This window comes from Euprymna scolopes, chromosome 13 (genome assembly GCF_053919585.1).
Source record: "Euprymna scolopes isolate OS-2025 chromosome 13, ASM5391958v1, whole genome shotgun sequence".
NCBI lineage: Eukaryota > Metazoa > Mollusca > Cephalopoda > Sepiida > Sepiolidae > Euprymna > Euprymna scolopes.
Window position 1 is genome coordinate 99994040 of NC_136494.1, and position 12179 is coordinate 100006218.

General features: G+C 31.6%; 1 protein-coding gene across 7 annotated transcripts in view; it reads left to right on the top strand.

The window, feature by feature from the left end:
• Positions 1 to 12179, top strand: part of LOC145292113 (uncharacterized) — a 346982-nt gene that overhangs the window by 249939 nt on the left and 84864 nt on the right. For all 7 annotated transcript variants that reach the window (XM_080138218.1, XM_080138217.1, XM_080138211.1 and 4 more), the window contains exon 3: positions 3365 to 3556. In XM_080138218.1, the coding sequence (XP_079994344.1) occupies positions 3365 to 3556 (192 nt within the window). The remainder of the gene's footprint in view (positions 1 to 3364; positions 3557 to 12179) is intronic.

The window sequence follows — 12179 nt, forward strand, 5'->3', positions numbered from 1 at the left end:
TCTTTTTCAAGATGTCTTTTAACATGTTTTATTAATCATTTGTTCATATATATATATATATTATACTTTATTAAATTCCTTGGTTTTATCTTTAAATATATTTAACATGGAATATATACACACACATACATATATATATATATATATATATATATATATATATATATAAAGAGAAAAGAAATTAAAACTGTAAGTTGAAACTTAACTTCTTTTCTCTTATATTAAGCTCTACTCTTTGTTGTGTGTATTGAGTTTTATTTGGTTTGGATTAAAATATCTATTTATAAATATTGGTATTTATATTACATTGAAGTTTACCATTGCTTATATCAGGTAAACACTGCATCTTTTTTATTTCATTATATATATATATATATATATATATATAAATATATATAACTACTTAATTTACTCCCATAAAATTAGCATACGAAAGTATACATTTATGCATAAAACTAAGTATTTACTTCAAAAGTGCTCAATACGTAGGTAGAGCTAGTTAGTAAGTTATAAAATATATATGGCGATTAAGCTACACTGAATATTCCGCGTTTCATCCACTCTAGGACTCTTCAGGCTTACCTTACTCTTAAGCCTGAAGAGTCCTAGAGTGGATGAAACGCGGAATATTCAGTGTAGCTTAATCGCCATATATATTTTATAACTTACTATATATGTATATATATATATATATATATATATATATATATATATATATATACACGCGCGCGCATTTTTATTTATTTATGTAAACATTTTTTATATTGTTACACAATCATGGCAATGTTTTTGTCAACAGTCATGAATAACCAGAGACCTCATCAGGTGATAGTAATCCTCCTTCTTACTACTGTCACCTGATGAGGTCTGTGGTTATTCATAATGTTGACCGAAACAGTGTTATAATTGTGTGGTAATATAAAAATATTTATATAAATATATAAATATCTTGTTCTATTTATTATTGCGCACTTTTATACAAACCTCGCTAAATTCATTGATTATTTTTTATCTTTGAATCTTTCAATGTTTTTACTTGATTTTGGGGTCTTTTAACTTCATAGAATCTTTTGATTTTTACCTTAAACATTTACATTGCTTTGAACATTATTATTTGTTTCTTTTAACTGGACTTGCCTGAGTTTTTGCTTCAAACTAGCATAAAAATATAGTAGCTCTTCTGCCTTCAGTCACTGGAGGAGACATCCTCCCAGACTGGAGCAACTTTTACTTTTGTTGCAATCCATTAAGTCGTCCCATCAAAGTGATGCATTTTTACTATATATATATACCTTATTTTTTTTAATACAAAGGAGTCGCCACTTATCAAGGCAAGGAGGTCACTCGAGGATAAGGGCTAATTAGTGGTCAAGGGGAACATGTCAGTCATCGTTAGTAGTAGACATTTGGTAAATTGGATTACTTAAGGGGATAGCTCATCAAGAATTTGTTCATGTTGGACTTGAAGAAAACCATATTGTAGACAGTTGGAAAGCAGGAAAACTGAACAGAGTTCCACAAATGGGCAGTTCTAAGAAAGAAACTTTGTTCATGGAATCTACCTTTAGGGTTAGGCACAGTTAAAGAGTGGGGGGAAATTATTGATAGTGGTTTCAGCTAGAGGATTGTTTTTTGTGAAAGTCAGGCCACAGGGACCATAGATTGGAGCTCAGACAAGCACTTGCCATGAAGCAGACAGGCTCGCGGCGTCTCTTTTTGTACATAGATAAAAGTTATCGATGGATGTGCCTTTGAGACTAACAATCATCAACATAGCTTAACTTTGGCAAAAATCGAACTGGCACCTTCTGGCATGTATGCAACCCGGAATATGACGACGATAATGCAATCCTTATTTTGCATAAGTATTACATGTTTATGCCTGATATTCTCGTCTCAAGCCTTAAATTTTCACAATAATCACAGTTGCATTTCAAACACAACATTCACCCACACCCCCTGACCTACATCTCGTTATCAACTAGAATATAATTCTTATTTACTACCGTGTTTTTTTGTTGTTTTTTTAGTCTACCCAAAGTATACTATTATTATACTAATAGATACAAATTTCGAAAATGTAGATATAAAGCTAATATCTTAAAAGATAATTTCATACTGATCCAGAAGATGATCCAAGTAGTGTTGGTATCTTGCATCAGTTTACGGTAAACAGCCGGAAAGTTGACTGGAAAAGTTGGCGTGAACACTGTCAGCTGATACGTTCAAAATGTTGAAAATAAAACTTTAACATAAAAAGATAACACTTACTGTAAGTTTTATTATATAGAAGATTTTTTCAAGAAAAGTATATTTAAAAACTTTTTTCAAGAAATATGTATATTAAAATATTTTCATATACATTTCCTAAGAATATATTTTTAAGAAATGTCTATCAAAAATATTTTAAGAAATGTATATTAAAAATATATTTTTAAGAAATGTCTATCAAAAATATATTAAGAAATGTATATTAAAAATATATTTTTTAAAGTGTGAGAAATAATTTTAAGCGTCGACTTGTCTACGCGTCTGGGGTGCTATCTTTTAATTCTTGGGCATGTGTGATTCACGTATGAACATGATTTCGCCTTATGCCCCTCCCCTGCTTTCTATTTAAAGTGGCTGAATACCGCATAGAGGAGGGTTTTATTTTATTTTATTTTTTTTGGCATTAGCATTCCGGCAATGGGAGAGGTTGGACGCACATTAGTGCTTCCAGACCTTAGAGGTCGCAACATGGCAACCTGTTGCAACTTTCTCTCTGTTTCGAGCCACAGCATAAGGAAATTCGGCATAAAAGAAAAATATATTAAAAATATTTCTTTAAAAATGAATATTAAAAAAAATTTTTTTTTCAAGAAAAATATATTAAAAACATTTTTTTCAACAAATTTTTCAAAGAAAAAGTATTAATCTTTTTAAAGACGAAAACATGAAAACAACTATGAATGAAAACATTTCTTTTTTTGTTTTTAAGAAAAATGTTTTTTTTTTTGGTTTTTTTTCCTGATGACGAAAACAATTTTGCCGTCTGCTGACAGCTGATTTGCTTATCGTGTAGACTTTTTTCAGACTGCTTGTCCAACAGTTAAATTAAACTGCCAGAAGATGCTGACATGACTTTGGGTCAGGTACTGGATCAGTAACAATAATTTAGCAATCTTCTTCATTGTCATCTGAAAGGCTACAGAGCAGAATTAATAAAAAATAAAATATATTTTAGAAAAATCTTCAGGAAAATCTTATTAACATTGTGTATTTTTCTAATTTCTTTAACGTCAGATTATTGTATGTTATGTTTCGAGTTGAAACTGTTAAAGCTGCCATCTTAATGCTTTCCTCCTTCTGTTTTCTCTTATAGGCAAGGATTGTAACCCTTGGGTCTTTGAGGAATGTAAGGCCAAAAAAGGAAATTGTGGAGAAGGCAAGAAACTTGGTCGTCGAACTGGAGCTGATTGTGGAAAGACTGAAAAGGTGTTCCCCTGCACGGTGCCATGCGATGGTGAGAGTCCCTCGAGCAACCAAGGAAAGAACAAAAGAGGAGGAGATAAAAGTAAGTGGTACAATTTCGCTTAGGTTTCTTTTTCTCATCTTTGGTGTTGTCTGCTTTTTAGTGGCTTCTTTTCAAATCCAACCTCCTCCTCCTACATCTTTTAACTTTTCTTTTGTCAACAACTTATCTATAGAAAACAAAAACTTATAAAAATTAAAAGAGAAAATTTCTCCTTTACAAATAAGTTTGTCTGGAATGCAAAAACTTTTTTGTAATGCTAGATTTACTTTGGAAACTGTTATTTAACATTCATAAGGAAATTATTGATTTATATATGACAAATTATAAATATTCAAAAAGCACTTTGGTTTATTGGGCATTCTCCGGTTTGCATATAGTCATATTAGAAGTTACCATTGACACTTAACACAATTTTTTATGCATTAGCAGTGACGATAACACTCTTTAGTTTGTTTCAGAATATTTTAGATAATAATTTGTAATTTTCGGACTACTGTTCTCACCTTGAATATTATTCTCACAATATTTCGATCGACGCTACCTCCAACCTTCTTCAGGTGCGTCTTATCAAACTCTGAAGTCTTTATCTCAAACTTGGAAATCTGTATAGGATTTCGAACGAGAGCCATTATTTGATCTACAGATATAGATTGTTCTTGTTCTGTAAGCTATAATCGGGTGGAAATTGTAAGTATATTTTTATTATTGAGGATACTAAGAATATTTTTAAAAAATTACTTCAGACTCCTACACGGTAATGTTTGGTAAAAAGAGAACAATCTGCATCCAATGCATTAAATAAAGAGTTCTGTTCAAAATTCCAGATCTACCTAAAATGGTCTGACGGTACTTTGGCAGAAAGATTGTGAAAATAGCGTACAAAGTGAGATAAGAATTCTGCATTATTTAGATTATTCAAACTCTTTAGTATGTTACCAATAATGGAAGCGTTTTTTGTAGAGCACAGCATCTAAAGTACATTGGGCACAATATAAGGGGTGGAAATAACGATATACAGAAACGGTTTATGTTCTGGACCTCCCCCAGAAACGATAGAGAAAGACTTATACCTGATTTTGATCAAATTTCGAACTGTTGCTTGTTTATGTCTTGATGGGTAACAGAACCTCAGAAGAGGGGGGGCACTATTCTTCAATTTTCCCTATAGAAGTTCAATCCTTTTTATATGCTATAAACATCTCTTGTAAGTGTTCCTATTTACAATGCCCCACCCACACCCCGGGAAAGAGTTAGACACCAGAGTCGTTTTTTAATGTGGAGAAAAGGAACAAAAATAATAATTGTCTCAGTCATGAAGGATTTCTATTTCACCGAGAGAGAACAAGAAATTGAAGTGTAGCGGCCAAAGATCAACTAATACACTTTGCTCTTGGCCCGAAGGTCAAGAAATCTCTTAAGTAAATCTCTTGTAAGTTTTAGTTAGGGATGAATATGCCATAAAAATGTATATTCAATGTATTAGTTTTGTTTATAAATTCTCAGAGTTCTTTAGTTTTTTTGTTTTTTTTGGTCTCAAAATGGGAATTCTTTCAGTCATTTTCTGTTAATGATTTTTGGGAAATGCAGAAGAGTTTGTTCTTGAAAGAAAATTTATGGAATATTTGAGATGAGGCAGGAAATAGTATACAATAAGATATACACAATTTCCACTGATCCAAGCATTTGCACCCACTTTGAGCAATAAAGATTCATGTACTGTGTTCACTGACCATTGCTGAACTATTCACTTGATTGGTGTGTTTGTAATGAAATAATCAGTCCAGACACTGTATCAAAGTTATTATTTTAGTAAGAGGAGGCGATAATGTGGGTTAAAATTATGAAAAATGATTTTCGAAATTAGTAACATATCCAAGAATTATGAAAAATATTTCTTGATGAAAAATGATGAAATACAACTTAATTGATTGGTGTGTTCGTAATGAAATAATCAGCCCAGACACTGTATCAAAGTTATTATTTTAGTAAGGGGAGGCGATAATGTGGGTTAAAATTATGAAAAATGATTTTCGAAATTAGCAACATATCCAAGAATTATGAAAAATGATGAAATGCGAGTTAATTGATTGGCATGTTCGTAATGAAATAATCAGCCCAAACAATGTATCAAAGTTATTACTTCATTAAAGGAAGGGGGGGCGATAATGTTAGTAAAAATTATGAAAAGTGATTTTCGAAATTAGAAACATATCCAAGAATTATGAAAAATGATGAAATGTGATTTAATTGATTGGTATATTTGTAATGAAATAATCACCCCAGACAATATATCAAAGTTATTATTTTAGTAAGGGAGGGGCGATACAGATTTAACAAAAGGGCTAGAATAATATGATGGCGTCTTCATTCATGGTAAACACTCACAGTAATATTGCAGGGTCTTCATTCACACTGAACACTCACAGAATGCCTAGCAGCAATATATTACATATGAAAGATTCCGCTGTGGAATTTCCACGGGTTCTGTAGTATTATAATTATTCTTACAAAACTATTGAAAACAAAAAGATTTTTCTTCAAGAAATTTTTCAAATTTTGGTTTGGTTGTTTCTGTTTCATATCAACCATTTTGAGGTTATTTAATGTCGAATCCATTAATGGTGGAAAAAAATTTTCATCCTTCAGTTTCTTTATATCTTCATATATTTATTCATGGAGTTTGGTTTCGTTGTTTTGTTTTACAGTATATCAACCGTTTTCAGGTTATTTAATGCTGAATATAGCAATTTTGGACAAAGGTCTTATTCATTAAGTTCTTTATATTTTCAAATATTTATTAATGGAGTTTAGTTTGGTTGTTTTGGTTTATGGTATATCAACTCTTTTCGTGTTATTAAATAGTAAATCCAGTAATTTTGGAAAAAAAAAAAATGTTTTCATGCTTCAAGTTTTTTTTATATCTTCAAATATTTATTCATGGTTTTTAGTTTTTTTTTGTTTTGTAAAAAAAAATTGTTAGTTTTGTTATTGACTTTGCAAAACTCAATCATGTTATGCAAAGTGAAAGGTAGAAAACAATAACACCAATGTTTAAAGCATTTTAGATCAGGAAACCAGTATCTTCAGACGGTCTGATCGTGTAGCACCGGGATAACAAAAGGACAGTTTTGTTGTGTTTACAGTAGATTGAAAATTAAATATAATTATTTGTAAAAGTTTTTAGAGTATCAACTAATGTTCTACAATTTTTTTAAAAATAATCTTTTTAATAATGTAACAAAACACCTTCTATTAAAAAAAAATAGATCTTTTATTATCTGCATCGAATCACTCAACCACCTAAACATTTTACAGTAGATTAAAGGGAGATGATGGAGATTAAGTGACGATTACGTGTGACAAGTTCGAATCCAGTTAGTTCCATAGAACCATTTTCACTTATGAATGTTGGCAACCTTCACGTGGTTCTTCCCAATGCCAACAACAGAATTAAGTTTGTAAACAAAGTTGTACCATGCTGGTTTATATGGATTTATTTTACTAGTTGATTGAAAAGAATTTGCGGTGAACTTAAAAATATTTTTTCCTTTAGATTCAGTATACATTTGTCAATGAAAAATTTTTTAATGTGTTTGGGCAGTTGTCTTCTAAAAAAAAAAACATTTTTAGAATTTTTATGATTTTTGTTTTAACAAAAAATTGCATTTGTGTTGCTTAAAATCTGTTTAATCAATAAGCCAATTTCAGCATTTAATAATGATGATAATAATAATAATAATAATAATAATAATAATAATAATAAAAACCCACTCAATACTTTTGCTGATGAGACTATGTTTAAAAAAAAACTGTCAAAATTATTGTCTGTGGCTTAATGTCTATCACAATAAAAACATCGTTTCCGAAACGATCGTACAAATTATTGAATTTGTTGTTGTTCCTTCTTATGAAACAGATTTTTAATTTTTAATTCTAATTTGAATTTTAAATTATCAATCACATTACTAAATATTAAAGTAGCTCTAGGATATTTGCTTATCGAACTTATTATATATCTGCATTACAACGAGCATTGTTCTTTTCTTGTATTTTAATTAAATTAGTAATTTTACTATCACATTAAAATACACTCTGGTCTTTAGACTGCTGTTCTAACCCCCTTATATATATATACACACACACACACACTCTTTCTCTCTCTCTTTCTCTCTCTCTCTCTCTCTCTCTTTCTTTTATAAAAGACACTTTGTGTGTGTGTGTTTGTGAGTTCTTTCTCCATATGTTTCGAAATGGCCAGAATGTGACAACAATACTCCCTACATGAGCGAATGGTAGTTTTATAGAGGTACAGAATACTTTTAATTTTCTAGCACAGTAGAGAGAGCCTACCTTCATCGCAGAAGCCTTGGCAATGCTCTCAATGTATCCGTTTCAATTCGAGTTTCCTGTAAGTGTTAAACCGAGGAGTTTGAAAGAAGTACTTTCAGGTAATGTATCTTTAGCCATAGCTATTAGTAAGATTTTTTTGTAATTATTGAAGGAAACAAACTTAGTGTTGGCAGTATTGAATGTGACCATCTATTTTTGTCCCCATTCCATTCCTCTCGTGTTTCTGACATTGCCTTAGATATGTGTTCATTTGTTTTCCTCTCGTTCCTGTTATAGAGCATGGTGTCATCAGCAAATATACTCATCTCAGAGACAATTTTATCAGGGAGGTCATTTATGAATATTAGGAATAATAAAGCGTCAAGCATCGACCCGTGAGGTACTCCCGCATTTATATCATAATATTTAGATGCACGACCGTCAAGGACAACTTGGATTCTTCTCATATTTAAGAAGGATTTAATTATGTTAAGTATTCGTCTAGTGATACCGTATGATTTGATTTTCATGACAAGATCATCGTGCCATATCCTGTCAAAAGCCTTAAATATATCTATCTACTCTACCCGGCTTTGTCCAGTGTATGTTACATTTGTTCAGAGATTACAGTTAGGATATCTGCTGTAAAACGGGCTTCCCTAAATCCATATTTTAGGTCTTTCAGAAGTTTAGCAACTGTAAGGTGATGGGCTAGAGCTTAATTAATTATGGACTCAAATATTTTGGTGAAAAGAAACAGAGGACACTATTGGGGCGATAATTTAATGGGTCGATTCTTTCACCAGAATTCTTGTAAACTGGTACCACAGAAGCAGTTTTACAGCAATAAGGAAAGTAAGATTTGTTGAGGCATTTGTTGTAAAGTTTGGAGAGGACTGGAGCAACTTCGGCAGAGCATTTTTTTAATAGTACAGCTGGGATGAGCTCAGGTCAACAGGCTTTTGAGATGTCTAGATTTTTTATATTCTGCACCTGAGATGCGGTAATTTTCGGATCATCTAGTGTGGTGTCAGTCCAAAAAAAGAAAATCAGGTAGGGAGTGGTTTGCTGGGTACAATGTAGAGTTTGAAGCAAACTGACTGGCAAGCATGTTAACCTTCTCGGTTGCCATACAAACAACCTCATGATTGTTGGATAGTGGGGGAATTGGTAAATCTGGTGATTTTTTTTTCTTTAGATGGTTTTAAGGGTTAAATTTTGTTTTTAGCGTCATTGGAGTTTGCTTGGTAAATGATATCGTATTCTAAGGCTAAGCTCACTCCTGTCCTGCTTAACCTTCTTTATGTCTTTGGTCTTTACTACAAAAACACTAATATCTTAGTTAAGTCTGTCCTTCTTAACCTGAAATTCAGATAGATCCATCTGGATTATCTTTTTAATTCTTTTATCAAAGCCGATTACCTAGAAAGAAAATTTTCAGGATTCAAATTAATAAATCAGTTTTCTTACTGAAAAGATTTCCTTTGTGAAACTAAAGTTTATTTCTGTTTCACGTTTTTTTTTTTTTTTTGTTAAAAAAAGAAACATTCAACTGCTTCTTTTTATGAATTTTCAAGACGAGCATTTATAGTTTTTAAGATTTAGCTTATTCTGACTATTCATCTCATCTTGGTTGTAATATTCGCAACGTTTCAGCCGATGTAACCTCTAGTCTTTTTTTAACTAGGGAATCTTTAAGTCGAATTCCGGAATTTTAAACTCATTCCTTTTAATCTTTGACCATGACCAGGTAGAAGAGTTTCTTAGAAGAAGAAGAAAAAAATATATAATAATAAAAATAGCAAAATAATCTAACATTTTTCCCTGACCATGGATGATAGAATGAGAACAATCTACTCCTGAGAGTTAAATAAAGTGTTCTGTTGAAAATTCGGTATAAATTCCAAAGTTAAATTAGGTTTCCAAATTCCAAAATATGTACCTGAAAAAAGTTGGAGGTTACATCGGTCAAAACGTTGTGTCCAAATAATATACTAAGTGATGGAAAGAGTAAAGATTCTAGATATTTTGAGCTGCAATAAAATTGAGAAAAAGCGAGAGAGCTTAGCAGATAATTTGGAAAAAAATGTGTTCTGAGTTAAGCATAAAAACAGTGTGGAGAATTTTTCTTTGATCAGATTATATCCTTTGATTTATTTTGCTTCTAAATTATCATAAACCATTGAACAGGGGCATTCAGCTTTTTTTATACAACATTAAATCAAGTATTATTTTAAATTTGCCAGTTTTGAATCTGATAAAAATTAACATCCTCATTCTAAAACCATGTCTATTTTTTATTTAAAAAAAAATGAGAATTTTGAAAGCTTTAATAGGATTTGTGAATATAACATTTTAGCTGTTAAAAATATTAACATCTATCCAGGCTTCTCTTTTTTATGTTGTTTTACACCGTATGGATTTTGTGCATTTTATACACCTCATGTATACATGTTAGGTCACTTTATGTGACTAATACCATTTAATCTAGTATTAACTGCCACATGGTTTATACATCAGCAACTAAAACAATTACACTATTGGGCTTGTCTTAGGTTTATCTTTGGCTTAAACAATAAGTAGGGTGGCCGGCCGCGGCAGAATTAAAAGCAAAATTTTCTAAGAGCAGATCAATGGTCAGTTAACATGCATGTGTCTTAATATATAAAAATGTTCAGTGTGCTGGCTGAGGGTGCGATAAAACCTCAGGAAAGATGACCCCTTTCACCTTTAAGGCAGGCATCAAGGATAAGGAAAACTGTGATATAACATCTTTGGCGACTGTTGCTTCCAATGATGTAGACATGTTCTGCTTGGAAGTTGCTTAGAGATTACAATTGGTTCTATGCAAAATCTTCCCTTATTTTAAAAAAGTTCCAAGCACAAACGTTGCTTGAAAACTTCAAATGTTGCTTGAAAACTTCAAGCTGTTACTGTAATTTTATGATACAATGGCAATGCTTGAACATGACTCCGTTTTGTCAAAAAATAATGAATATATAACTAAGTAAACGATGCTTTCTAAAAATGGTTTATTCTAAATCAGAAGAAATATCTCCAATTTATTTTGCTCATCTGATAATTTTCAAACATTAACTCAGTTCTTTCATATCTGATAAAAAACAAAAATTCATTGCTACGCTGGATGGGGGGGAACCTATAAATTAGTTCATTGAATCTTGGAGTTTTGAAAACAATCCGGAGATTGTCATCTGTGTATTTATTTGCTTCCCCACTGAGCAAATTAGGCACAAGGCCGTTTTTTAATGTGGAGAGATTGGGGAAATGGGGACCGGCTCCCTGTAGAGTAGGGGAGCTGGATAGTGACAATTGGTATGAAGGGTTTCCCTTACATTGACCAATAACTGATTGCTACAAGGGCAGTGGTTTTATATGTGGGGTTTCCCTCACATATGGTCTTTGAGATTCATGCCCAGCCCACGCAGGGGCCGGGCGAAACTGGAGATTATGTCATCTGCCTCAAATATGTTTTTTCTATGTTTTTCTATTTCAAACATTTTACAATGATTGGTTGGCAGTTGCTTGTGAAGAAAAAATAAAAAAGGGGAAAAGTCATGTTTGATTTAAAATCAGAAATGTTTAAGAAATTTTAATAAAAATATTTTTTCTTTTATAAATTTCTCTAAAGACTGAGCATGGAATTCCTTTCCCAAAGCAAGTTCTTTGACATTTGTTTGATGCAGTTCAATATTGAACAATAAAATGAAGCATTTATACAATTTTAAATTGTTTATTAGGCAAGCTTGTTTATTCTTGCTTGATTTTTTGACCGAACATTCTGCAATAATAGTCACCTCAGTTCCCCTATAAATTCTTCTTTTTTCGATGGTCATTGTAATTGACAGTATATATTCATCTTATTTAATTTAATTTGCATCATCCGTTTTATTCTCAGCTTCTTTAAAATGAGAAAAAAGTTGAAAGATTTCATATGAATTTTGCAATTTTTCATCCTCGTTTGTTAGAATGTTTAAGATTCAAGAAGGTATCAATCAAATGACCTCCCCCCCCATTGAATCGATTATTGTGAATGTTACTACAGATTTAAACAGATAAATTTTTACCAAAAAAGAAATAGGACTTACCAGATCAACCTATAAGTTCTGTCCGGATGTCAATTCTCTGTAGTTTAATAGTCAGCTATAATTTTGAATGTAATTAAACAATATCTATATGTAATATATATTATTTGGACACTTAATTAGGAACTCCCATGTCCTCTAACACATGAGGAGGTCAAAGTATACCATCGTTGTTGGTCTGAAGCCAGGTCCACAATGTCCCTTCAGCTTCTCCCTGCCGTGTTCATTTT